The sequence below is a fragment of the Protomyces lactucae-debilis genome, assembly GCF_002105105.1.
Source record: "Protomyces lactucae-debilis strain 12-1054 chromosome Unknown BCR37scaffold_3, whole genome shotgun sequence".
NCBI classification, from domain to species: Eukaryota; Fungi; Ascomycota; class Taphrinomycetes; order Taphrinales; family Protomycetaceae; genus Protomyces; species Protomyces lactucae-debilis.
The window spans coordinates 433,476-457,984 of NW_024467995.1; the positions used below are offsets into that span (position 1 = coordinate 433,476).

The 24,509-nt window shown below is 51.0% G+C and overlaps 15 protein-coding genes across 15 annotated transcripts; 9 read left to right on the forward strand and 6 right to left on the reverse strand.

The window, feature by feature from the left end:
• Positions 1–28: 28 nt before the first annotated feature.
• Positions 29–1,114, forward strand: BCR37DRAFT_376883 (uncharacterized protein). Its single transcript, XM_040868686.1, has one exon. The coding sequence runs from the start codon at positions 131–133 to the stop codon at positions 1,037–1,039; it is 909 nt and encodes a 302-aa protein (XP_040727491.1). The 5' UTR covers positions 29–130; the 3' UTR covers positions 1,040–1,114.
• BCR37DRAFT_376884 (uncharacterized protein) lies at positions 1,045–6,313 on the reverse strand (the record flags this gene model as incomplete). The annotated part of the gene is made up of 1 exon (XM_040868687.1): positions 1,045–6,313. A coding segment is annotated over exon 1 (4,886 nt), but the record flags the coding sequence as incomplete, so codon positions are not given.
• A 258-nt stretch (positions 6,314–6,571) lies between these two features.
• Positions 6,572–7,492, forward strand: BCR37DRAFT_344101 (serine racemase; the record flags this gene model as incomplete). Its single annotated transcript, XM_040867545.1, has 1 exon — positions 6,572–7,492. A coding segment is annotated over one exon (921 nt), but the record flags the coding sequence as incomplete, so codon positions are not given.
• A 30-nt stretch (positions 7,493–7,522) lies between these two features.
• Positions 7,523–8,278, forward strand: BCR37DRAFT_341890 (uncharacterized protein; the record flags this gene model as incomplete). The annotated part of the gene is made up of 1 exon (XM_040867410.1): positions 7,523–8,278. A coding segment is annotated over one exon (756 nt), but the record flags the coding sequence as incomplete, so codon positions are not given.
• Positions 8,279–8,304: 26 nt separating this feature from the next.
• BCR37DRAFT_391106 (uncharacterized protein) lies at positions 8,305–9,597 on the reverse strand (the record flags this gene model as incomplete). Its single annotated transcript, XM_040870960.1, has 1 exon — positions 8,305–9,597. The coding sequence occupies one exon, from the start codon at positions 9,595–9,597 to the stop codon at positions 8,305–8,307; it is 1,293 nt and encodes a 430-aa protein (XP_040727495.1).
• BCR37DRAFT_407057 (Alpha/Beta hydrolase protein) lies at positions 9,521–10,515 on the reverse strand (the record flags this gene model as incomplete). Its single annotated transcript, XM_040872116.1, has 1 exon — positions 9,521–10,515. One exon carries the CDS (start codon positions 10,513–10,515, stop codon positions 9,829–9,831), a length of 687 nt encoding a protein of 228 aa, XP_040727496.1. The 3' UTR covers positions 9,521–9,828.
• Positions 10,516–10,671: 156 nt separating this feature from the next.
• On the forward strand, positions 10,672–11,745 carry BCR37DRAFT_336439 (WD40-repeat-containing domain protein; the record flags this gene model as incomplete). Its single annotated transcript, XM_040867224.1, has 1 exon — positions 10,672–11,745. A coding segment is annotated over one exon (1,074 nt), but the record flags the coding sequence as incomplete, so codon positions are not given.
• Positions 11,746–12,220: 475 nt separating this feature from the next.
• BCR37DRAFT_376887 (PIG-M-domain-containing protein) lies at positions 12,221–15,338 on the reverse strand. The gene is made up of 2 exons (XM_040868688.1): positions 15,257–15,338; positions 12,221–15,218 (listed from the first exon to the last, which is right to left on the reverse strand). Exons 1-2 carry the CDS (start codon positions 15,274–15,276, stop codon positions 12,341–12,343), a joined length of 2,898 nt encoding a protein of 965 aa, XP_040727498.1. The 5' UTR covers positions 15,277–15,338; the 3' UTR covers positions 12,221–12,340.
• Positions 15,339–15,379: 41 nt separating this feature from the next.
• Positions 15,380–16,777, reverse strand: BCR37DRAFT_376888 (Alpha/Beta hydrolase protein). The gene has a single exon (XM_040868689.1). The coding sequence runs from the start codon at positions 16,411–16,413 to the stop codon at positions 15,448–15,450; it is 966 nt and encodes a 321-aa protein (XP_040727499.1). The 5' UTR covers positions 16,414–16,777; the 3' UTR covers positions 15,380–15,447.
• Positions 16,778–16,865: 88 nt separating this feature from the next.
• Positions 16,866–18,473, forward strand: BCR37DRAFT_217939 (phosphatidylinositol-glycan biosynthesis class S protein). Its single transcript, XM_040866439.1, has one exon. It carries the CDS (start codon positions 16,941–16,943, stop codon positions 18,417–18,419), a length of 1,479 nt encoding a protein of 492 aa, XP_040727500.1. The 5' UTR covers positions 16,866–16,940; the 3' UTR covers positions 18,420–18,473.
• BCR37DRAFT_391111 (DASH complex subunit Hsk3 like-domain-containing protein) lies at positions 18,473–18,785 on the reverse strand (the record flags this gene model as incomplete). The annotated part of the gene is made up of 2 exons (XM_040870961.1): positions 18,473–18,527; positions 18,583–18,785. 2 exons carry the CDS (start codon positions 18,783–18,785, stop codon positions 18,473–18,475), a joined length of 258 nt encoding a protein of 85 aa, XP_040727501.1.
• A 232-nt stretch (positions 18,786–19,017) lies between these two features.
• BCR37DRAFT_332932 (DnaJ domain-containing protein) lies at positions 19,018–20,256 on the forward strand (the record flags this gene model as incomplete). The annotated part of the gene is made up of 1 exon (XM_040867080.1): positions 19,018–20,256. A coding segment is annotated over one exon (1,239 nt), but the record flags the coding sequence as incomplete, so codon positions are not given.
• A 284-nt stretch (positions 20,257–20,540) lies between these two features.
• BCR37DRAFT_217942 (uncharacterized protein) lies at positions 20,541–21,685 on the forward strand. Its single transcript, XM_040866440.1, has 2 exons — positions 20,541–20,772; positions 20,822–21,685. The coding sequence occupies exon 2, from the start codon at positions 20,831–20,833 to the stop codon at positions 21,350–21,352; it is 522 nt and encodes a 173-aa protein (XP_040727503.1). The 5' UTR covers positions 20,541–20,772; positions 20,822–20,830; the 3' UTR covers positions 21,353–21,685.
• Positions 21,686–22,707, forward strand: BCR37DRAFT_217943 (uncharacterized protein). Its single transcript, XM_040866441.1, has one exon. The coding sequence runs from the start codon at positions 22,018–22,020 to the stop codon at positions 22,549–22,551; it is 534 nt and encodes a 177-aa protein (XP_040727504.1). The 5' UTR covers positions 21,686–22,017; the 3' UTR covers positions 22,552–22,707.
• BCR37DRAFT_376891 (uncharacterized protein) lies at positions 22,441–23,426 on the forward strand. The gene has a single exon (XM_040868690.1). It carries the CDS (start codon positions 22,863–22,865, stop codon positions 23,160–23,162), a length of 300 nt encoding a protein of 99 aa, XP_040727505.1. The 5' UTR covers positions 22,441–22,862; the 3' UTR covers positions 23,163–23,426.
• Positions 23,427–24,509: the final 1,083 nt, after the last annotated feature.

A 24,509-nucleotide genomic window follows, 5' to 3' on the forward strand; every position in this document is an offset into this window, starting at 1 on the left:
TTTCTTGGTCGCGTTCTGGCTCCACTCGCGGCACTCTGCCTGCTACACTACGCTACAACATAAAGTAACTACTGCTTTACTGGCAGGAGTGCCACTGCTACGGCACTGCTCTCACCTATCTCATGCTGTCATGCGCTCTCCGCGGCATACGCTTCTCGAGCTCAATGCCCTGCTCCTCAAACACAAGCTTCCGCGCGTCAAGCGCTTCGCTGAAATCTCACCGCTGCTCCTTATAGCGCTCTACGAATGCATGCAAGGGGAGCGCCTCGCGCTTCAACAACGAGCAAACGCTACAAAATCTCAGCAAGTACAGCAGATTGTATGTCTTGTTGATGTCATCTCGAAGACAATTTTCAAGCTTGACCCTGCCTTGATCAGTGCTGAGCAAGTCGTCGAACGTCAAGAAGTGGCCTTGTGCCAGCTGATTCACATTCTTCTCATCGTAGACCAGGTTCTGGAGCTTCCTGAAGCTCTTCAAAAGGTTGTCGAAGATGCTGAGGCATCTACAATCATGAGTGACTGGGTTTCTGATCAAGGGGCACAGAAGCCTCCAACACCGCGAGTAGCAACAAAGCAACGTCGCAAGCGATCTGCACAAGCGAGCAGAGTTCGAGCTCCTCGTGCTACCACGGGCAGTCCTCGAGCAAGTGCGATTGACATTGGTGATCTCTATCATATGCTAAAGATCCATTACAGTCCTGGCGCACATACAAGACCAGAGTCTCAAAGTGTCCCGCAAGCGTCCCCTGTCGTCAGCATACACACGCCAGATTTCATGCTGCGTCGCAAAGCAGATTTGAAGCCATCATTGCATCGACACGTCTATTCGCCTCAAGCAAGAGTCATCTTGACGCCTCGTCAGCGACAGCCCATCTCGCCAAGGTACAATCGTTTCAAACGGTCTCTTGGATCAGTTCGAGGACCGCGCAATCACCTGTTTGCTACACCCCAGCGACACTTTCAAAGTCTACGCCAGAGTATTCGCTCAACAGCAGGCGACAGCGATGCCGTCTTCTATCAAGACGACACAATTATGTAACAAAGCATCTTTGCAAATTGTACCAACAAAATTAAATCATTCGCTATGCTTGCTCTATACTTAATGACTCTCCACAAACTCAACAGCCCGTGCCTTGACTCGCTCGACATCATCCTCCGTGCCAAATTGCTTTTCAAACTGCAGCCATTTCTTGAATACAGACTTGGCCTTGCGTGAACTTTGCGGCATGGCCATGAGACGTTCATACAACTTGCGCACTTCGACTGGATCCCGACGTTGACTCGTCTCCATATCAATCAAGACGTTCCAGAGATCAAGACGCTTTGGGTGTGCAGACAAGAGCCCCTCAAACAAAGTACGGCCGCGTTCTGCATCACCGATGCGATACTCAATTTGCGCAAACTTTTGAATAGCAGAGAGTTGGTCTTTTTTGCTCAAAGACTTGAGCGCGCGAGGAAGGAGCGCACGTGCGGCCTCCATATCCGCCTTGCCAGTCGCCTCATCAGGGTTGGCCAAGAAGCGAGCATACTCGACCCAACCAGCAAGGTTGTTGGAGAACTTGGACACCATTTCGCTGTAGACGGCATCAGCCTTGTCGAGCTTGCCAGAACGAATGAGGGCGCCTGCTAAACGCGCATGCATCTCTCTCGCATCATTGAATTGACATGAGCGTTTGAAGACTTCATCCAGAGACTCTTCAGTACCAAAGTTGTTCTCCAAGTTGATGAGCGCCATCCAGACATTGAGCTTCTCCTTCTCGCGACGGAAATGTATCGCCTTGAGTGCACGCTCTGCCACTTCGCGTGCTTTGCCAACTTCAGATAGTTGCATATGGAAGGCCATATAGTTGATCCACACGAGCGAGGAGTCTGGAGCACCAAGCAGAAGCTTCTCAAAGTCAGCAGGAGACTGCGCAGAGCCATCGCCAGAAGCGGCAACCAGGTGCTTCTTCTTAACACGCTTCACTTTTGCAGGCTTGGGAGCATCGTCTTCTTCTGACGAAGAGTCGACTTGGTCTTTGTCGCCAAAGACTGAAGCACCAGTAAAGTCAAAGCCTCCAACATTCAGAGCGGGCTTCTTTTCTGATTGCTCCATCTCCTCATCGTCGTCGTCGCTAGATTTGCCGGCTTCTTCCTCGTCCTCTTCTTGGCTTTCCTCGTCTTCATCAGCAGAGGGCACATCCTCCTCCTCTTCCTCCTCCGCGAACTCATCCTCTTCATCAACATCTGACGCCTCAGCCATGACCTCGTCCTCGTCTTCGTCATCAACATCGCCAGCATCGCCAAAGTACGAGGCCTTCAGTCCAAAAGAAATGCGCTTTTTGCTCTCCTCCACAGACAAAACTTTCGCCTTGACCAGGTCACCAACGGAATAGATCTTGCTGATATCAGCGACAGCCTTGTCGGCAATCTCAGACTTGTGACAAAGACCAGAGACTTTGCCACCTGTGCTGTTGACTGACAAGAAGATGCCAAATGCCTCAATCTTCTTGACGGTTGCTTCAATCACCTGCCCAACTTTCAGATCACCGAGTTGCTGCTGCTTGCCAGTCTTGCCAGGATTCTTCTTCAGTGTAAACTCGACACGCTTTGCCTTGGGGTCAGCCGCAACCACAGTGCCTGCGACGAGCTGATCAACAGAAAAGAGCTTCTTCCAGTTCTTGACAAAGGCGTCTGATACATCAGCAATCTTGACACGCGCAACAACATCACGACCAAGCTCAACGAAAAGACCCGAGTCGGCGACGTTCTTGACATAGCCACGATAACGCGAACCAACCTTGAGATCTGCAACAGTGCTGATTTCAGGATCAGGACCACTAGACTGACGCAGCGAAAGCGCAACCTTCTTGTTGGGCACATCCACAGACTTAACCACGACCTGACAAATCTCATGCTTCTTGAAGTCCACCGTTGGCTTTTCCTGATAATCTGAGGAGATATCAGTCAATGCAATGCGACCCGTAATGGACTCTGTCAACTGTGCAAGCATGCCTGACTCGGCAACACGCGTCAGCTTGGCCGGATATGTCTGGCCAATGACAATTGAATCGAGATCAGTGAGTGGCGCCGAAGCAGAGTCAACAGCACGCTGGGACAAGTCTAGGTGTTTCGTGGCGAGATCCAGGTGAGTGACACGGCATTGCAAAGCAGAACCAGTCGGATAATGCTGCGAGATGGCTTCTGGCGATTGAGCAGAAGAAGCATCGATGTCCAGGTCGAGCAGTTTGACACGACCGCGCACCTCAGGCGACAAGTTTACCCAGAGACAGTCAGGATTGATGTTGTTGACAAAAGCAGTGTACAGCTCGCCGACTTTGACTTGCTCAAAGTCAAGCATAGGCACGCCCTTATTTGCAACATCAGACGGCCGCGCAGAACACTCGAAGATGGTCTTGTTGTTGAGCTGGCGATGTGTCAACGGCAAAAACTTGTGCAGCTTGGCATCATGGTACCCAATAACCTTGACTGTGATTTCCTGCTGCAACTTGAATTGCTGCAAAGGCTTCGATGTATCCTTGATGTCCTCAATTGACTCGAAACAAGATGACACGTCCACACGGCCTTGTACACCCTCGGCGAATAGCACGTTGAGTTGCGTCTCTTTGATGGAAGAAATACGCGCTTTACACACGCGACCAGGGACAAGATCAGCAATAGAAGCAAGTGAGCCATCCACCGGTGCCTCGAGTGGCTCCTGTGGGCCAACCTGGCTGACCGAACTGACAGGCTTCATGGAGACTTGGAAACGCTGCTGCACGGCTTCCACTTCAGTGAAGGTACAAGAGACTGATTGACCCACTGAAAACAGGGAAGCAGGCATCGAGACGTGCTCCTCAGAGAGATTGTGCTTCAAACAAAGTCCAGTCAAGCCATTGGCAAAACCAACAAGCACACCATAATCAGCAGCTTTGCGAACAAAGCCAACAAGCTTCTGACCGCGTTGCAGCGAAGAAAAGTCAGATGGCAAGGAGCCGGCCTTGGCGGCTTTGATGAGACTCGGCTTGGCACTGAGAATGACCTGCTTTTGTGCATCCTGCTTGTCAAGAACAACAAGCTCTTTGATATGTCCACCGACACGCGCTTTTGCCATGGCTTTGTCGCACTTGCTAGAATCGCCATCTGAGAGATGCGCGAGATCAATCGTGCCTGTAAAGCCAGACGGCAAGAGCGAAACAACAAGTTTATTCGCAGTCTTCTCGGTAATTGTAGCAGCCAAGATAGAGCCACAAGCAAGCTCAGTGAAGGCGTCGAGCTTGCTCTCGTCCCATGCGCTCGAATCACGGCAGCTGACTGTCATCTTCTGCTCGTCTACATTGATACTGATGACTGTCACGCCGAGTGTCTGGCCGACCTTGAAGTGTTCCTTGGGGTTGCTGATGTAGGCCTCACTCATTTGTGAAGAAGGTAAAAAGCCATGAACACCACCGTAGAACTGCACAAGCGCACCGCTGTCATAGAGCTTGACAATGACGCCGGTCGACTTGGCACCTGTCAGAATGGAATCGTAGCTTGACAAGATGGGCGTCTCAGCATTGACGAGAGACTTCTTCATCGTGAGTGTGACGCGCTTCTTGATAGGGTCCGAATCGAGCACGCGACACTTGACGGTGGAGCCTTCCTTGAACTTCTTCTCGGGGAACTGTAGCTTGACATCAGCAATGTGCAAATCAGGCACATAGCCAGTGACGGTGCTGGAAAGTTTGACAAACATGCCTCCCTTGATAAAGCGTTCGACGGTGCCGCTGACTTGCTGGCCAATAGATGCATCGGCAGCGCTGAGAAACTTGGACTCGAGAATAGAGTCTTCCATGGAAAGCAGATACAAGCCGTCAACAGAGCTGAAGCCAATGACGCGAGCACGGTGCATGGAGCCAACCCGATATTGACCATTCGCTTCAATGGTCGTGATCTTCTCGTCGCTCATGCGAGAAATGTGAACAAAGCCAGACAAGCCCTCAACGCCGACACTGCAAAAGAGACCAAGACCGGGCTCAATGTGCTTGACAGAAGCTTCATCGAGAACAAAGCCAGTAGGCAAGGCATCCAGTGGAGTAGACTGAGTGGCTGTTGTTGCCGTTGTGAGACCAACGACGTGTGCCAACAAGGATACTGCAATACGACGCGGCTCGCTCTCCGTATGAGTGAATAGGACACGAGCAAATAATTTCTCGCCTTCCTTGAACTCGCGGCTACCCAATGAGCCTGTGGCGAAGACATCGCAGGTAGCTTCGAGATGGCCAAGCACTTTTCCAGAGAATGAATTGAGTTGTGCATCGGCAATCACCACTTCAACACCATCACCGGGAAGGATAGCCTTGACGTCGAGAAGATCCCTGACTTTGAGCTTTTTGGGATTCTTTGCCAATTCAGGGGAGAGCTGTATGACTTTCCGACCAGAGCCTGAAGCAGCAGACGTGACGGAGCAAAGCAACACTTGTCCGACTTTGTAAGAGGCTGCCGGCTCAGTGATTTCCTTTGACTTGATGAACCCGCTTGCGTCGTCCATACCGAGATCCATAACAAGACCATGGTCTTCAATACTACGCACGGCCGCTTGCACAACAGACCGCGCCTGCAGTGTCTCAGGGATCTGACCTTTGTTGACAAGATCGGGGTCGACAGACAAGTCGATACGCTTCTTCGTTACAAGTCCATCTTTGCCTGCTGCACCGCTTGAGGCTGCTGTCACTGCACAACGCAGCCACTGGCCAATGCTGAAGAGGTCATCGAGATCAGGCAAATCCGAATTTTCCTCATCCTCCATCTCCACGTCGCTGTCTTCATCTGCAGTCAAACGAGCTGTGAGTGTTGCGGAAATGTTGCCGATGGGCACGTAGCCGCTCAAGTTGTTGGGCAGCGCAATAGTCAAATCGGCGGGGCCAATGGCCGTCACTTGACCAAGCACAAGCGTACCAGGCGTCATACGCTTAAATGACAGTCCCTCAATCTTGGCCTGTCGCGGCTCGCTGGCGATAGCGACTGCCTTGTCCATCTTGCCAGACTTTCGACGCTTAATCTTCTTCGCTGCCGTGGCACCAGATTCGTCGCCATTGACATTGTCGGCATTCCCGCTGATGGGACCTTCACTGAACAGCTCTTGGCGAGCCTCATTGGCTGCTTCCTTGTACTCAAAGGGCGTCAATACGCTGGCACCACCTCGAGGGAAGGCTTCGTCGGATTTGAGAAGCGACGAAACAGCGGCGACCGGAGCCACAGGCGCAGGCTTCGAAGTAGGCGCATCAGAACGCTTTCTCTTTTTGTCTGGGGCCATTGTGTAGCAGGGCTAGGGCCAGACTATGTATGTATTTCTACTGCTTCATGCATCTTGTTCGTCCTCGCCAAAAATCAAAAAATAAGGAAATGTCTCACGGGGGCATGGACGATGGCGACAGGAGCTGTGGAGTAGACGGCGTACCCACGTATACAGACATTGATTATAGACAATAGACAGTAATCTGACTATTTGCTGCCAATGGCTCAGAAAGATGCTTCTACTCTACCCATCTCCATAGAGGATGTCATTGCTGCCTCCACCAGGATACAGGACCATGTCCATAGAACGCCCATCATGACGAGCTCCACTCTGGACGCACTCGCTTCCACGTCCACAGAACAGCGCAAACTCCTCTTCAAATGCGAACATCTACAACGCATTGGTGCTTTCAAGATTCGAGGAGCCATGAATGCAGTGCTCCAGCTGTCGCCCGAGCAGCTGGAGCACGGTGTGGTGACCCATTCTTCGGGTAACCATGCACAGGCACTTGCTCTGGCAGCGCGAGAAGCAAAATCTAGTGCCTTTGTCGTCATGCCATCGACGTCGCCGCAAGTCAAGAAGGACGCGGTGGCTGGCTATGGAGCTCAAGTCACAGAATGCCCACCTACTCTGGCAGATCGCGAACGCACAGCTCAGGAGATTGTCGACCGAACAGGAGCAACGTTCATTCACCCATACAACGACCCGAGAGTAATGGCAGGTCAAGGTACTCAAATGCTGGAGCTCCTTGAACAAGCCGCCGAATCTGGTCACGCACCGCTGGATGCGGTTTTGGTGCCAGTTGGCGGTGGTGGTATGTTGTCCGGTTGCGCAACTGTGGCAAAGGCCTTGTCGCCTGGTACGCGTGTCTTTGGTTGCGAACCAATCTTGGCGGCAGATGCAGCCGAGTCGCTCAAGACAGGCATCAGGCAACCCCAGCGACCGCCAGTCAGCTGTGCAGATGGACTATTGACTGCGCTCGGCGAGAATGGTTTTGCTGTCATTCAGCAACATGTTGATGCCATCTTTACAGTCACAGAGGAGGAGATTATCAGGGCAATGAACTTTGTATGGGAGCGAATGAAGCAAGTCATTGAACCATCTGGAGCAGTTGGGGTCGCTGTTGCGCTGTACAACAAGGAATTCAGGGCACTTCAGGGCATCGACAATGTTGGTGTCATCCTTTGCGGCGGTAATGTGCAGCTAGACCGTGCAGCTGCTTTATTCGCCAGTCTGCCTACTGAGCTGACGCAAAGCTCAGCGAAGAAAGCCGTCATCTTGCTCAAGACGCGCTCGACGCCAAGCGATCCCTATGAGCACATCTTCGAGGAAAACAAAATGCAGCCGTACTTTGTCCCCGTTTTGGATCATGCCATGTGCAATCTCGACGAGCTCAGGCACCTGTGTACTCAGTCCAGCGAGACTTTTTCTGGCCTCATTGTCACGTCCCAACGATCTGTCGAAGCACTTGGCGAGATTTTGCATCAACTCTCTACTGAGGACAAGCAGCGCTTGCTCGCACAAGAGGTGTATACTGTTGGTCCTGCAACCCATCGAGCCATTGCCAATCTCGGCTTTTCACAAATTCTCGGCTCAGAATCCGGCAATGGTGATGCATTGGCGGACTTCATCCTTGCGCGCTCTCAACAAGCAGACGTTTCCAAGCCGTTGTTATTCTTGGTCGGCGACAAGCGTAGGGACATTATCACGCGCCGTATGGAAAGTGCAGCGAGGCCTCTACAAGAGCTCATTGTCTATAAGACTATTGAAAATGCCGACTTCCCACAAGCGTTCGCCAATGCCATCAAGGCCATTCAATGTGCACAACAGAGTCTCACGTCACTGGTCTTCTTCTCTCCGGCAGGTGCGCATGTTGCTCTCGCTCATCTCAAAGACAACCACGATGTCACCCGCATCGCATGCATTGGACCGACTACAGAACGTTATCTCGTTGATGAATGGGCATGTCAGAATGTCATTGTTGCCGCAAAACCAGATGCACCGCATCTATTTGAAGCATTGAAAGGCAGGTCGGTTGATGATTGATGTTAGAGTTGCAGTCTCTCAATCTCTGCATCGAGCTTGACGCTCGTGTCATTATCTGGCAATGATTGTATCACTTCTGCAATGGCACGCTCGCAGAATGCAGACACTGCACGCTGGAGTTGCGCCTGCCCTTCATGGTCAAATGCATACACGCGCTTTGGATCGAGGTCCGTCTCAATTCCTAAACGGTACGCAATAGCGGAGCGCCACCAGGTCAAGTTGTCCGTGACGCGCCATTGAATGCTCGTATCGGTATGCCACTGTTTTATCTCACCAAAAGGTTTTGTTGAGCTGTGCACGAAATGGTTGAAGATGAGGCATAAACGGAGTCCTGTTCGCAGTTCCATCAAGAATCTTTGTTGATCCACCAACGGGCTTGTAAGTGGCGGTGAGACGAGATCATGGAAGACGAGAAAGGCATGATGTCGTTGCCAGACCTCTTCCTGCGATTCAGTGGGTGCAGATGGTGTACTGAGCCAAGCGAGTGCAGCGCGTGCTTGAGATTGAGCGTCTTCCTGCTCCATGAATGCATCGATTTGCGCAACCCAAGCTTGCACCTCGCCCATTTCTGCAGAGTCAAGCTGGTGATTCCTGGCAAGGAGACTCAAGCATGTCATGACGCGAATAGCACCTTCACCAAAGATGTGTCGTTGACCAGCAGACATCACGTCGAGCTGATGTGTTGGCATTGCAGTTGCATAGTGCCTTGCTGCACGCACACAGCTCGTCACGCGCGACTCCATTTCCTGCCATGCAGCTGGGTCAAGTTGAGATTGATCTATATTTGCGATTGCGCGTGATGCAAGGCTTGTTTGGTCATGCAGCACAGCACGACGTCTGCGTGGATCCACATCACCACTGACGCTGCGTCCGTAGCTGTGTAAGATGGGTGATGGCGGCAAAGGTGTCTCTTTCGCTTCCTCCAATATGTCCACGTCTCCATCTTCGTGTAGCTCTCGTAATGCACGCTCATCTGCACACATACCCTGAAGTGGTCTACCCACCTGTCCAGGCGGTAAACGAGGACCGCCTGCGCGATGCTGCAACTGCCTTGCTGTCTTGGCGCGCGCAAAGTAATGCTGTAGATGATCAATCCCCTTCAAACTCATGACTGAATCACGCGCGCGTGCACTCGCTGCAAAAGGCGCAGGTGCAGCAGGCTTCAGGTAGCCAGCACGTCGATAGCTTTTTGCTGGGATGACGGGGAGTTGTGTGCTTGTACTGCTGGCTGGCGACGATGGGGCCATTGCACTGCTGCTGTGTGAATCCTCCGTCTCGTGCGTCGTTGCGCTCATGATGGTCTCTGAGGGTCTAGTATGAAAAGACAGTATGAACAGCAGTAGCATATAGCAGCGGAGAGAGGTCGCCAGACTCGGGCAGTGTCAGGAGATGGAGGGGAGCAGGGAGTGTGCGTGTCTACGCGTGAGCTGGTGTCGTATGTAGGTTGATTGCGCAGGTGACACATGACAAGGCAAGGGGCAGGATGTACGCAGGCAGCTATGGTCCCATGGATCGTATGGAAATGCTCATGGGCGCTGTGTCAGGGCGTCTGTGTACTCGTGGACATACTCAACCAGGGACTGGATCTGGCCCCTGCCTCGCCAAAAGTGGTCTGCTCCAGGGACAGTCCTGCCATGCCCCTGCCAGGCACGATCCAGACGCTTATGCGAAGTGAACTGGTCACAATCGCCAAAGATGGCAAGGCATGTGCTGTTCTCCCGTTCTGCTGATTCTCTGATGTGTGTGTACGCGTCCTTCGTAGACAGCGTCAAGAGAGTGCTAACGGGCGGTAACAATGGCGAGACCAGTATGTAGCCTACTACACTTTCCGACGCACAAAGTGTCCGTATTTCCATGAGTGGAGGCAGACACAGCGTACCATAGGAGTAGCCACAGCATACGACTTGCTTGATATATGATACTTTGTCGAGGGCGAACTTCAGGACTGCCAGATAGTCAGCACGTTCTCTCGAGCAGCGCCAAGAAGTAGGCGAGCCGAAATTGAATGTAGCAGCAAGGAAGCAAGACTGAGTCAGTGCTTGTGCTAAGGCGACGACGACTGGATCATCATGTGAGCCTCCTAGCGGGCCGTACGGATGAGCGACAACAGCGACACCCGTGCAAGACGAGATGTCAGCAGATGAGCTGTACAAACGCCCTTGAAGCACACGACTAGTCTCATAAGAGGGTATTATGACGTCCTGGACGTGCATCGAAGGTAGTACACAGACTTTAGGAGCTGCTCATATCATTTGACAAGGAGTGGTCGTGAGAGGCGAGCTCGAGAGGCTGCTCAATGTTAAATTTCAACTTTCGACGCCGACAAGATACCGTTTCCAAGTATCAACATGACTAGCAAGCTTATAGACGAGCAAGTCTTCGAAGACGACGTAGTCTCGCTTGCAATAAACCCGCTTGAGACTGAATATGCTATTGGCTTTGTCACAGGCCATGTTGAATGCTACGAATATGATCAAGCAGACCCTTCTAAACCACACAAGCTGCTCTGGGAAACAAAACGGCATAAACAAGGTTGTCGAGCATTAGCTTACTGTCCCGACGGCAAGAGTCTCGTGAGTGCTGGCTCAGAGGGCGCATTGAAACGTGCAGACGCAAAGACGGGTCGTGTCGTGCAAAAGTTCCCAACTGCCCACAGTGCAAGCATCAATGCCCTGTGTTTTGTCAGTGAGCGAATGTATTGTACAGGCGACGACGACGGCTGCATTCGATCTTGGGATTGCACAGCAGAGAGCGGCTCTGAACCTATTAGGAACTATGCTACAACGCACGAAGATTACATCTCTTCGCTTGAAGGTCTAGATGGTAAATTTGTGCTTGCCACGTCAGGCGACGGAACTCTTTCCGTCCATGACTTGCGATCGAACAAGGAAAAAGCCATCAAACGATCCGAGGACCAAGAAGACGACCTCACCTGCTGCACCATGACGAAGCAATCCAGCAAGAAGCCCAAACTCATTGTCGGCACAGCGTCCGGCGTCATTGAAATTTTCAACAAGGGCGACTATGGCGACTGTAATGATCGAATCTTGCCACCAGCAGAAGCAAGCAGTAAAGGGAAACGTGGCGGCCGCAACAAAGCCGATGATGAAATCGGCGTCGAGTGCCTTGCTCGAATTGATGAAGAACACGTTCTCGTTGGTGGCTCAGACGGCAAGATTCGCGTCTTGCAGGTCTTGCCAAACAAATATTTGCGCGTGTTGGGAGATTTTGGTGAGGAACATCAGGAACCTGTTGAAGCTGTTGTGATTCAGGAAGAGTGGGTCTTTGCCATCAGCGGACCTAAGCTGAGAATCTTCTCCCTTGAAGCAGAGCATGTGGAAGAAATGGAGCCAGCGAAAGATGCTAGTAGTGGCGATGAGTTCAGCACTAGCGATGAATCTGATGGAAACGATAAAGGGAGCTCTGGAAGCGAAGATGGTAGCGAAAGCGACGACGAAAAGTCAGTTCATGCTGCGCCGTCTCCAGAACCAGAACAGCAGCCGAAAAAAAAGAAGGCGAAAGTGCAACCCACAATACCGAGTGCACCAAAAAACACCTTCTTTGACGATATGTGAACAGTCTGAGTTGGCCCGTCTGCCAGACTGCTGACCAAGCTGATGTGGTCAGGCTTGCAAGCAGCTCAATGAAGCAACTCAAGAGGGTCAGACAATGCCTGCCGCATATCGATATTGCACACTTACTGCATCGCTTGATGGCAAAGTCAAAGTTCTGTTATTCTGAAATGGTTCATTGAACTGATCGCAAGCGAGGTCATAGAGCTGGGTCAACAGTCCGACAGATGAGACCTCCACAGTGCTGCCTTCTGTAGGATTGGTTGCCAAAAACAAGGGCCAAGCTGGCTGCTTTATAGCAAGGGACTAGTCACAATTGTTGGTATCTGCAATACACAAACATAGATAAGCGCAGAGGCAAGGACTCTCGCAAGAATATCAAGGAGATGAAATTCATTCTACCCATCTGAATAGGGTAAATCTACTGTCAACGCAACCTGCAGCTGAGCACTGATACTTGAAGATCTCATGCCATCTCTTTACACATCTCACCGAGTATCCACATATTCACCAGGAAGAAGACACCAGAGCTGATCGCCATTGCTTCGAACGTTGCTTTGCCTTGCATCTCGAATTGAAACGCAGCACCAAGCCAACACGCTTGTGCAGCAATCCAGCTGAAGAGCATCACGCCGCCCTTTCGCCATGACAAAAGTTGCGATCCTGGTAAGGTCAGCGGTAGAAAGACCAGATACCACATAAAGTACTGTGACGTGACAACCTTGTTGAAAGCCACGAAACAGAATGTCTGGGCCATGAAAGTGCCTGTCAAGTGACGCTTACTGAAGCGTAGAGGCAGAACGACAAGAGATAGGACAAGCTGCGGCAAAAAGGCCAGCAGTGTCCATGGAATACCAGCCGACTTTGGCTGTTGTGCAGTCAAGTAGATGAAGAGGTGGTAGACTGAAAAGTTGTGCCGATGATCAGATCGTGAGACGTGGTAGGCAAATGTGTGCTCGACAAATGGCCAGCCGTACATGGAAAACATGCTTGCTGAGAGTGCCAAAAAGGTCAGAGCACTCCAAAAGGCGAAAGTGACTCTTTTCCTGTTGATGAACGACAAGAGGCTGGTTGAGTGGCCAGGCGTTTCCAAGTGCCAGACCACGGCCGGAGCGTATAGAATTGGATAGACCTTGAAATGCACAGCAGCGCCGAGAATGACCCCGGCAAGCGCAATCTGGCCTACCTCGACAGCGTACAACAAGCCTACAGCCATAGCGCCCAACAAGGCTTCGCAATTGCCACGAGTGGAAATGACAGCAACCATAGGGTTGAGGAGCCAAATGGCTGCAAAGCGAATGTTTTGTTGCCGCCTTCTCAAAAGCCTGATGATGAGCCAGCCGGTAAGAATGTCACCAGCGGCAAACAGACACTTCCCAAAAGGCTCGAAGTAGTCGTTTGGAATGAGCAGCCAGGCCAGTAATGGCGTATATCGATATGTGGCGCGCTCATAGGGCGATCCACCTTGCTGCACGAAATGAGCAGCATCAGAAAAGACCTTGTAGTCAATGTCGGTGAAAGTGACGCTTACACCGAGAGAGTCTTGCCATGCACCGTAGAGCAAGAGTACGAATCTGAGTAGACAGCCACCGAGAATCAGTGCTTCTCCTTCGGTTGGACAGTACAAGTGTTTGAAAGTGATAAGCAAGCGATTCCATTTCGAAAGCTTTGCTCGTCGTGGATAGCGACCGTGATTGCAAGTCGAGCGCAGTTGTCTGCCGATAGCGTAGTAGCCATCAGTGACAATGCGCAAACCCCGCTGGACCTGTTCAGGCAGAGCGTCAATCTTGCCTGTACTCTCGGCGTACATTTCATCGGCGAGGCTTAGCAATCGCAGAGCATATCGTTCCAGATGCAGGGCCATTATCCGTGGGTCTTCCTCTATGCTCGTAATGTCATGATCCTTAGCCACGTGAAGCAGCATTTTCCGGTCTTCCTCTGTCAGCCACGCCTGTGGAAGGTACACTCGACCATTGATTGCATCCGTGAGTATATCGCGTGCAATATTGGTCAATTGAAGGACAACGCCCATTTTGCGTGCAGACTTGAGCACGTCCGCGGAAGCAGATTTGTCGAGCAAGCAGATACACATCTCGGCCACACTGCTGGCTACAAAACTGGAATACCGTATGACGTCCTCCTCGGACTGCATCTGCTTGCTTCTATCGGTATCGAGAAGAAGATCCCATTCGTAACCGTCGAGCAGCTCAAGCAGCGGTTCTTGTGGCAGCTTGTTTGCAATATACCGTAGCATTGTCCTGTAAACTGGATGGTCATAGAGACAAATTGCCTTTTCAGACTTTGGCAGTGCCATTGGCAGCATGAGCCTCGTAGGAAACTCTGTTTGGATAAAGACGCGCGTCTCATCCAACTTGGCCTTGCGCTTCTCGAGTGGCTCGGAGGCGTCATCGGCAACGTCATCTGTAAAGCGACAGAATGCGTATAGAACCACCAAATCCCGGCGTATGTCCTCGTCGAAGAAAAAGCTCGAGTTGTAGAAGCTAGCACTGCCTGCTTGCAAGATTTCAACACATGCCCGGAGGTCTCGAACAACGTTTTCGTTGCGAGGGCAAAGTAGAGCGTAGCAGAGCGACAGGAAAGAAAAGGTTTCAGTCTTGTCGTACGTGCTAACAATTGCACTAGCGAGATCAAAACCTGTACAGCCGAGCACGACCATCAGATTGGTTACAAAGAAGAAGATGGCTTCTTCAATGGGTAGACCTTTCCAGAGGAAGATTTCGAGAGACGTGCGCTCGGTGATATGCCAGGTACCGGCTCGAATGGCGATACTGTCAATAATACATAGATAGAGAGTCGGCAGAGCAATTGCAAGGAGGCTCGGAGCCCATCGTTTTTGTAAGAAGCTCGTCTGTATAGCTGAAATAGTGAAGAGAAAGCACAGTACGGGAGCAGTCCAGGCGATAATGGCAGCCAAGTAAAAGGTCTTTCTGGATGGGTCGGCGTAAGATATAGCTGCCGCACCCATTGCAAGCCAGGCGACCGCAAGGCTAGTACTCAGCAACGGTGCTTTTTTGTTGGGAGATATGCTGACAGCTGGAAGTCCTGCCATAGTTTTGGTCAAGAGCGAGTGCAGTTGGCACGTCAAGAGGGTCTGCACGACAAAGAAGAGGTATTCCTCGACAGGTACTAGACCCAATGTACCCATCACACATGACGGGCAATATGTCCATGCCTTGTTGTAAATGATCCAATTATCCCAAGGAGTAGTGTAGAGAACGGCAATGACGCATAGAAAGAGGTACTTGCGCCAGTCGCGGCTTGTTGCAAGCGGTCGATGCAACAAGAACAGCAAAATCAATGGCGGCACATTGTAATATACATGCCTGGGGTGAGCATTCGTCATGAATATGATGAGCCATACACTTGGAGGTACGTGAGCATGTCCTTGGGCTATCTTGGCCGCATCCGCCACTTGAATATCGAGGATGAGTCGAGGAAGAGTCGCGGGTCGCGAATCTTTTTTGGCGTCGGCGTCGCAACTGGGAAATCTGCCGATGGAATTCTACGTGGGATGCACGAGCAAGAGTATGATGGACTATACAGCGAGATGCATCATGCTGAGAGGGAGAATCGGACAGCATGATGAGACAGCTCAGCTCGTTCAATGTGTGCCTTGAGTAACGCATGAAACACATCAGGCTCTTGACGCTGCGGCGAATGGCCACATCTCTCAAAGACATGCACAGGGCAATTGAGTCGCTTGGCCAACTTTTTGCCGCAGTTCGGACTGACAATAATATCCTTGGCTCCTGTCACCAGCAAGATCTGTGAAACTTGCTGACCGAGCCTTTCCTGCTGCGCTCGACTCAAATGATGCCATCTGCAAGCCCAATTCTGACCCAGAAAGCCGTAGAAGCCTTGCATTGCAGTGTTGAGCCGGTTCAATGTCTCTCTTTCGAGAGCTTCTCGTTGTGTCGCAAAGACGCCAGCTGGGTCTGGCAGCTCCAAGTATGACCGTGAATAGAGCAATCTCATCTCAGCCTTCGCGTAGCATTCCTTTGTCCAAGGTGCAGTGACTAGGCTTAGAATCTTTCTCCTAGACCCACGCATACAAGGTTGTTGATAGCGTGCATACACGGAGACAAGAGTCAATGAGGCGACAATACGTGGTACTTCCAAGCCAATATGCATTGCAGCCAAGCCACCGAGCGAGGTGGCGCAAATGTGTATGGCAGGACCTGCATACCAACCTATTTCTTGAATAGCAAGAATCAGTAGCTTTGCAATGTTTCGGGTGCTCCAAGTATGCAGCTTGGCATGGCCAGCATGATTTGGCGCGCCAGGGTGGTCGATGAGCAAGACAGTGTAGTCATTCTGCTGGAGCAGAGACTGAACGATAGGGATGTTTGATTCTCGTGACTGGGTCGCTCCTGCTAGGACAAGAACACGGATTGGTCCTTCGCCATAGATGTCCCAGCCTAGCTGCACATCAGTGGCGAACCCGGATGAGAAGGGCACAAGATGCTGCGCTGAACTTGAAAGCCTGAATTCAGACTCACTGCAAAAGGAATCTGCCATCGAGGGTAAAGGATCAAGTTGAAGCCCATGAGGGCACCCTCATAGGCTAGTTCGTCGGGGGTCCATATGAAGCAAATTGTGCTTCAGATTGATGGGTCTCACAGACCGTCATGGAGCAAACAAGAGAACTTAGCCTCAGTGCTTCAGTCAAAGATCTTCTCTTTAGTCCAAAGCGAGATTGAGAGCATGACGTGAAGCTGCAAGTCTGAGAAGTGTTGCTGCTCGCTGCTCATTAGATAATAGTTGCTTGGCTTTTGAGTGTATGGTCATGGACATCAAGAAGTTTCTTCACAGCATCAACAAGCTCTAGGTTGCTGAAGAACATGATAGACAGATACAACTAGAGGCATATAATGTGTAGACGTCGAGCTTCAAGTGACTGTTGTCTCTGTGTCGAGCTTGGGCGTGGTGAAAAGTCACGTGTTCTTTTGACTTGGGCAGCGGCACAGGTCGCTGTACAGTGTACACTACATTAGTCTACATACTTCAAGACGATCATGCTCTCTCTCTGCTGCTAAGCTGCCGAAATGGCGATATCACACGATGAAACTGCAAAGCGTCGCGGCGTCTTGCTGGCCTTTTGGGCCGTATTCCTGCTTGGCTTGCCCATGTGGTATCTAACGACGCAAGTCTCTCGTGCACCCCTCCCTGCGCTGCCAACTTGGGCTCCACTCAAGCCTATTTTCCCGATCTCTATTCAATTGGAAGAAGACACACTTGCCGGTGTGTCTGCTCTGGCAATTCAGAAATTGAATTCTGTCCAAGATGTATATCACTTCTCGACAGAGACTGCAGCTGCAAGGGATACTTGGACTGTCCAAGTCAAGCTTGGCGCGCAGCAAGCTATACAATTCGATGAGAATAAGTCACGCACAATCACGCTCACAGTACCAGCGACGCAAGACCACGCTTCAATAGCAGATGCTGTAGCAGAAACTTTACAGAAGCTGACTGGTGATGAACGCCAAACAATGGCAGCGTCGCGGATCTCTGCGCGTGCCTCTGCTGATCTACGCGTCGTCAATTATGCGCCGCGATTCAACTTACTCTTCTCCCTCATGAATGGCGGCGGATTGCATCCCTTCCTCGACTGGCCAATTGAGTCTGTCCTTGCGGAGACAGTTGAGCCGATCCTGGCGAGTATCCAAGAGGTATCTACATTCATCGTTGAGAGTCAAGTGCAGCATTATGCAGAGCTGACGTTTGAACCGAAATTTGAGGAAGAGACGGGAGAGCATGTCTTGCTACCTTCTGACCTCAGCAACGTCATCAACGCCGCAGAATGGCCACTTGCGACTGCGGAAGGGGACGCCAAACCACTCAATTTTATCATCTATGTGCCGAAACCTGAGCATAGGCCACTTGTCATCAAACAAGATGGCAAATCAGCCGCCGGCTATGCCTTTCTCTTGCCGCAATTTGGTTCCGTTGTCATTTACAATCCACCAGCAAATGAGACGAGCAAAACGATGGACAAAGCTATTCTAGCGACGATGATGGAGACGTGCACCTCGCATTTTCTGACGTTGATTGGGATGAGTCCGCGTATTGCAGGGTGGCCAGACCACTCACTCTGGCGACGTGACGCTTTCTACCGTGCGCGACTCATGGAGCTTATTCGAAGTGCTCAGCAGACCCTTGCGTCGATTCCCAAGATGGTAGATGCATTACCAAACATGCACGTTCCTGAGCAGGCTGCTGCGCGTATGGCACAAGCGCTGACACATGTCGATGCGGCCTTACTGCATACAACAGCAGCAAACGACTATGACTTGATTGCAGCGTTACGGCATGCGCGACAAGCAGTCGCTTTTGCGGAAGCTGCCTTCTTTGATGACAAGATGGTGAGTTTGTTGTATTTCCCACAAGAACACAAGTATGGCGTGTACATGCCACTTTTTGGACCACTGCTGTTGCCTTTGGGTTTGTCATTGCTCAGGGAGATCAAGGGATTCCTTGTAGCGCGTCGAGTGCGGCGGAGTACGGAAGCGAAAAAGGTGCAATAGAAGGAGAGAAGTTCGATGGCTTTGGCTTATTTACATGAACGTATAGATGCCTGTCAGCGTTCCTTTTGCTCGAATTCATTCTCAACAAGGACCTGACTCGCTGCCATACTAGAAGAGAAGCATTAGTTGTGGTGGACGGCAAACAAAGAAACCAAAAACGTACAAGAGACCGCCCTGAAGCGCACCTAATTTGCGTATCGCGCCAGATTGTACAGCCGTGACGCGTAGATGATCGTCTAGGTCTGCGAGATGTGCTTGGAGCTGTGCGAGCTGCGCATTGAGGTGCGCGAGTTGTCTTTGTTTGTGTTGACCTGGAGCGAGCGAGGAGCGCGACTGATGCGCTGAAGATGATTGACGCGTAGACATAGTAGCTTATTTCTGATGAGCTGTAGCTGTAGCTGACTGTCTGCTCTCGTCTGTATCGCTTCTATGTAGCTATTTAGTCTTGTAGTCTCTGGTCAAGCAGCAGAAGCACTCTGTCGCGTTTGTGTTTTGTTTCGTGCGAAAGAGAAAGAAAATGCAACAAGACCAACCAGAGCGCGATACTTAAGTGCTATCATAGTGCCAGTCCAGTCAAGAGGCCCAAGAGACAATGGTCAGAGATACAGCCTTCTACGATATTCTAGGGGTCGCACCTACGGCTTCCCCGGCTCAGCTCAAGCAGGCCTACCACGCACTTGTCCGCTCGACCCACCCGGATAAAGTCCCCGAAGAAGACCGTGAAGAGGCTTCCATCCGGTTCCGCGAAGTCCAGGAAGCCTATGACATTCTGCGTGAACCGGATTCTCGTGCGCAATACGACGAGCTTGGGAAAGATGGCTTTGCTGGCGGTGCGGGTGGTATGCATGGTGGAATGGACATGGATGACTTGTTTGCGCAGATGTTTGGTGGGGGCGGAATGCCTGGCATGGGTGGTATGGGTGGACCACCAGGGAAACATCCATACAGACGACAACCCAAGAAACAGGATGTCGAGCATGACTACGATGTCACGCTGGAAGATCTCTTCAAGGGCAAGAGCACAAAGATGAAGGGCACGCGCAATAAAATCTGCCCACACTGTCATGGATCAGGTTGCAGAACAAATCACAAACCGAGCAAGTGTCCCTCGTGTGATGGCAGAGGCAGTAAAACAGCAAGCATGATGGTCGGACCAGGCATGTACTCGCAGCAACAAGTCGAATGTCCCTCGTGTGCAGGATCAGGTGAGACGATCAGAGATAAGGATCAATGCCGGAAATGCAAAGGTACCAAAGTCGTTGATGAGCTCAAAATCATGGAACTCTTCATCGACCGTGGTATGCGTGATGGTGAACGCATCACGCTCAAGGGACAAGCAGATGAAGTGCCAGGTGCCGAAACGGGCGACGTCATCATCACCTTGCAAGAACAACAGCATGCAGTCTTTGAACGTCTTGGATCTGACCTCAAGGCAGAAATGCAAGTAACCCTTGCTGAAGCACTGACTGGCATGTCTCGTGTTGTCCTCGTACACCTTGATGGACGGCATCTCAAATTCACCACTAAGCCAGGGCAAGTCTTGCGGCCGGGTCAAGTGCTTGTGGTCAATGGCGAAGGTATGCCACTTGGTAAGCGCAGGGAGGGCTTTGGCGACTTGTATCTCACAGTTGACATCACCTTCCCCAAGGATGGATTCATGAAATCTCCTGCTGATCTCAAATCACTCGCTTCATTGCTCCCACAAGACCCAGTCATTGTGCCTGGTACAAACAAGGCTGCTGCATCCACTGATCTCGAAGAGGACATTGATGCCGTCGACGGCAGTCTCGATGAATTTGGTGGCGAAGAAGCACAGCAGCAGTGGCAAGATGAGGAGGAAGACGATGATGAACCAGGTGTACAGTGTGCTCAACAGTGATCTCATGCGCTTTAGGTGTTGGTAGATGGAATTCCCTTCTCTTGTCCAATGGAATAGCGACCCCATACAACCCAGCCAGCATTGCAACCAGAACGTATGGTGGGAGAGCTGGTCTAGACCGAGACAAGCTGATTCAAAACCGTATCGCAACAAAGATTTATGATAAGTCAGAAAGCACGACATACTCCTGAATGACCGTGCGGCAGGGCAGTGCAAAAATGGCAAATGTTTTCCTGGCATGAACCAATACTCGAGCATCTATTGGCTCGCTCTGTTCTTGGATGTCCTCAGTGTTTTGGCATTGTTGCAATTCAGGGTCACGATGGCAAAGACAACCCCTGAATTCTGGTTCGAAAAGCATAAAAGGCTGCGCCCGACATCGCGTCTCTGGCTCCAGGACCACTCAGTTCTCTTGTCTTTCAAGCTTGTCAATCGCTCAGACACAGGCGGCTACTATTTGAAGGTTGCAAAAACGTAAGACTTCTATCTCGCATTGGAGTACGGGGATTGACCATTGTCACAGCAAATCTAGATGTATCTGCACCATTTTCTGGCCACGCAGATATTTATGGCTGTTTTGGTTCATGGAGAACAACTCAGACCTGTTCCGGGCGAGGAAAAATGCGTCGAAAAAAGCCTCGTGTATCTAACTCTGCCCGCCCTTGATTTACGCAAGGAGTTTTCAAAACCTGCAACACTTGACGATTGCCGCAATCAATGTATTGAACAGGTCAAGAAAGATTTTACCAAGCCACCGAATTCCAAGCTCTTCTGGTGTCTTTCAGACCCTCCTTCAGTCCCCATCTCTGTTTTACTCATTGAAAAGATGAACTCGGGAAAGTGCACTTGCCAGTATACGTTTCACTTTCAACAGCTAACATCGTCCTGCGGCATCCGGGGCCTATTCAACCGATTCAACAGTGTTGCACAGCAATTACCAGGTGCACTCACCCGGCAGAAACCAGTCTACACTCCCCTTAATGGAGGGAAAGTCGAATGCGGAAAGATCACCTATGTAGAGGGCCCTGTTCTAAACATTGATAAACATAACTGAAGGATTGCACTAGTTGATCTAGTTTCTTATCTCCTGGTCGAGTTCGCGTCAACTAATGATCCATCTTTATCTCCTCTTCATAGCAGCTCGACATTTTTCGACAGCATCGTATTCAGTGTGAGTGGCCACTATGCAGCTGTTGAGTAGCTTTCAATGTGTTGTTTCGCTCATATGCGTACGACTTGCACGGCCGTCACCAATTCGTTATTTGCGGCTCTCGAATGGTCACGCATGTGGAAGCCAGCTCAGTGCTGAAGTAAACACAAGACATCTGACCTCATCTTCGCTGTCAGCCAATCCGACTCCAAGATCAGTCGTATCGCGCCCGGCCCCGAGCAGGCTATTGGCCATCTCGCATATTTGCCAACTTGCGCATTCGCATTAATTTTACCCCTGAAACTTTTCAATGCCGAGAGGGAAAAATCACAGCTGACATGCGAATGTGACAGCTGCAGAAGAACTTGCTGGACAAATAGCTCTTACTCCTGAGTCTTGGCTCTCTTCAAATGGCGGCTGCTGCCCGCCTTGCTTCTGTAGCTGCTGGCACTTGCGACGGGGAACAAGGGCTGAAGCACGCCAGGGCTGCTGGAAGCCAGACACTCGCTTCCCATCAGAACACCTCTGCAAGACTTGACAGATAACGACCTTGCCATTGTTCCAGAAAGATGACGCCAAGCAGAACATACCAGTTGTTGTCATTGCAGCTGCTTGCTCTACAGGTGAATGCCAAGACCGTCCCAAACAAAGACTGCAAGAAGTATGTCATCTTCGCTCCCCATGCGGTCCCCTTGTTGGATGGATACAACCAAACTCATGACTGCAAGAAGGACTGCATCCGTCAGCTGTCGGGTGACTTCCCAAACTATCATCCAATGTTTCAGTGCTCAGTCGGCGACTTGGCCGCTAAGGTGTACGTCACTCCTGAGGTGATCTTCAAATCGGCACCTACGAAGACGGGAGGTCATGGTGACTGTATCTGCCACTTGGATTTTGCGTTCCTCGAGATTGAGCCAAATTGTAGCAACGCTAAGATACTGGAGAGCATGAACAAACGTATGGATATGCATGTGCAGCACAAATCGAGCATTGTTCGTTCTCGGGAACCTGTATCTTGTGCTACGGAATTCGCCGACCCACCAGATGTCACGATCTACAAGGACCACCCAGAGCTTACTGACAACTTTATCGAGTTCTCCTAGCGACTTGACGATGGCCAGCACTATATTTGCTTTCCAATTACATTCTTTGGGTGCTCGGACTTTTTGACAGTGGTGTGCACTTGTCTTGACTTCGATAGCTGCAGCTTAGAGTAGTCGGTCAAAATACTAGCAGTACTTTGTCCTCTGTCCCATGGATGGAGGATCATTTGTATTTTCTGATATCGCTGTCAAAGTGAAGACTACGGGCGCTGTGACTCTAAGCCTTTCCTTTGTCCTCATGTTTAGTCGTGTCATCAGTCTCCGTGGACGCCCCAGTTTTCGAGATCTATTTCTCTCAAACAAGTCAAGCTATGGCTATCAGTCATGGGCCTTGCTCTAGCTTGAGTAGTCGTCGCAGGCGTAGCAGCTGGTCTAACGTGTGCGGCTGCTCGCCCAATTCGCAACTGCCTTCGTCATCGTATGCGCTCGAATCGGGACAACACCAGCAGCAGGCCCTTGGCGGAGCTGCACCAGGCGGGTATGGTCAGCAACAGAGAACACCTTGTCAAAAATATGGTCAGCAGCCACAGCAACAGCCTGGTCAGTATGGCCAGCCATCTCCTGGGCGACTCTGTGTCAGTTCAGGATTTGTCTACACCTCTTCTTCATAGCAGCTCGACATTTTCCGACAGCCCCGTATCCAATGTAAGTAGCCGCTATGCAGCTATTGAGTAGCTTCCAATGTGTTATTTCGCTCATATGCATACGACTTGCACGGCCGCCACCAATTTATTATTTGCGGCTCTCGAATGGTCACGCATGTGGAAGACAGCTCAGTGATTAGGTAAACACAAGACATCTGACCTCATCTTTGCTGTTAGCCAATCCGACTGCAAAATCAATCGTATCGCGCCCGGCGCCGAGCAGGCTATTGGCCATCTCGCATATTTGCCAACTTGTGCAGTCGCATTAAAAGTCTTCCACGTGATGCGAACCTCCAGATGGAGCGGCACGCTTTCACAAATGAAACACCACAAATACAAAGGCTAGTATTGCGGCCGGTGGTAATTCAAACTGATTCTAAGTCTGCTGGAGCTAAAACTACTGTCTAATCTATCTTTAAATATGTGTTTAGAGGCGCTTATGCATTGGTCTCGAACTGAGGCGCCCAGGTCGTGTGAAGGTGACATTTCCAGGCTCTGCACTCAAAGGCTTCCCCTCTACTATGACACCCGCGGCTTCAGTCAAATTCGACCCTGGATTCTCTTCTTGACTGACCACAGCTGACTTGTGAGCCTGATTGGGCTTCTTTTGAGCTTGCTTCACAGCATGGCTGGCCAGAGAAACAGCCTTCTTTTCCGCTGCGGCGGCTTCCTTAGCTACTTTGGCTGCAGCGCGAGCCTCCCGTTTCTGTTGAGCCTCAGCTTCCTTGTCTGCCTTTTTGATAGCCCTGGCTGTCTTTTCAGCCGCCCTTTGCTCGACTAGCATGTCCCGTTCTTGTGCACGCTTAGCTTCAATGTCTCGAGCATGCTGGACCTCGATAGGGCCAACAAATAAAGCGCCTGTCCGTCCATCCGACCTCAGCTGCTCCCCAATCTTCAGCTGTCTTTTCTTCCTTGGCTGATTTCGCTTGACAACAGCCTTTAGCTGCGAGTTCTCCAGCTTTACGGCTTCATACGCTGTTTGGACCTCAGAAAGCCGGTGCGCCAGGAATTGGAGAGACTTTTGCGATTTTTGATCAGCATTGGCAGTTGTCTGCACCAAGAACCGGCGCATCTTCGCCGGTCTGGACACAGTACATACTCCAGTTGGTGGTCTTGGACTATCGTGCTGTTGTTGGGCTTGAGCGGGTAATGGAGTCGCTGGCCTTTTGCGCAAAGGACCCAGGGCTATCTCCGGATTGAACGGCCAAATGCCAGTCTTTTCCCAGGCAGACTCAATAGTCTTCTTGAAAAAGGTCTTCTGATAGGCCAGCCAACAGATGGGAAAGGAATCTCGCTTCTTGATCGAGCACTGTC

Excerpts from the sequence above, each read along its gene's own strand:
- BCR37DRAFT_376888 (XM_040868689.1), bottom strand. The coding sequence starts at position 16,413 with ATGGCAGATTCCTTTTGCAGTGAGTCTGAATTCAGGCTTTCAAGTTCA.
- BCR37DRAFT_217942 (XM_040866440.1), top strand. The coding sequence starts at position 20,831 with ATGTATCTGCACCATTTTCTGGCCACGCAGATATTTATGGCTGTTTTG.
- BCR37DRAFT_376887 (XM_040868688.1), bottom strand. The coding sequence starts at position 15,276 with ATGCTCACGTACCTCCAAGT. Across the intron at positions 15,219-15,256 it reads ATGCTCACGTACCTCCAAGT|GCATGTATATTACAATGTGC; the intron begins GTATGGCTCATC and ends TGCTCACCCCAG.
- BCR37DRAFT_217943 (XM_040866441.1), top strand. The coding sequence starts at position 22,018 with ATGACGCCAAGCAGAACATACCAGTTGTTGTCATTGCAGCTGCTTGCT.
- BCR37DRAFT_217939 (XM_040866439.1), top strand. The coding sequence starts at position 16,941 with ATGGCGATATCACACGATGAAACTGCAAAGCGTCGCGGCGTCTTGCTG.
- BCR37DRAFT_376891 (XM_040868690.1), top strand. The coding sequence starts at position 22,863 with ATGGCTATCAGTCATGGGCCTTGCTCTAGCTTGAGTAGTCGTCGCAGG.
- BCR37DRAFT_376883 (XM_040868686.1), top strand. The coding sequence starts at position 131 with ATGCGCTCTCCGCGGCATACGCTTCTCGAGCTCAATGCCCTGCTCCTC.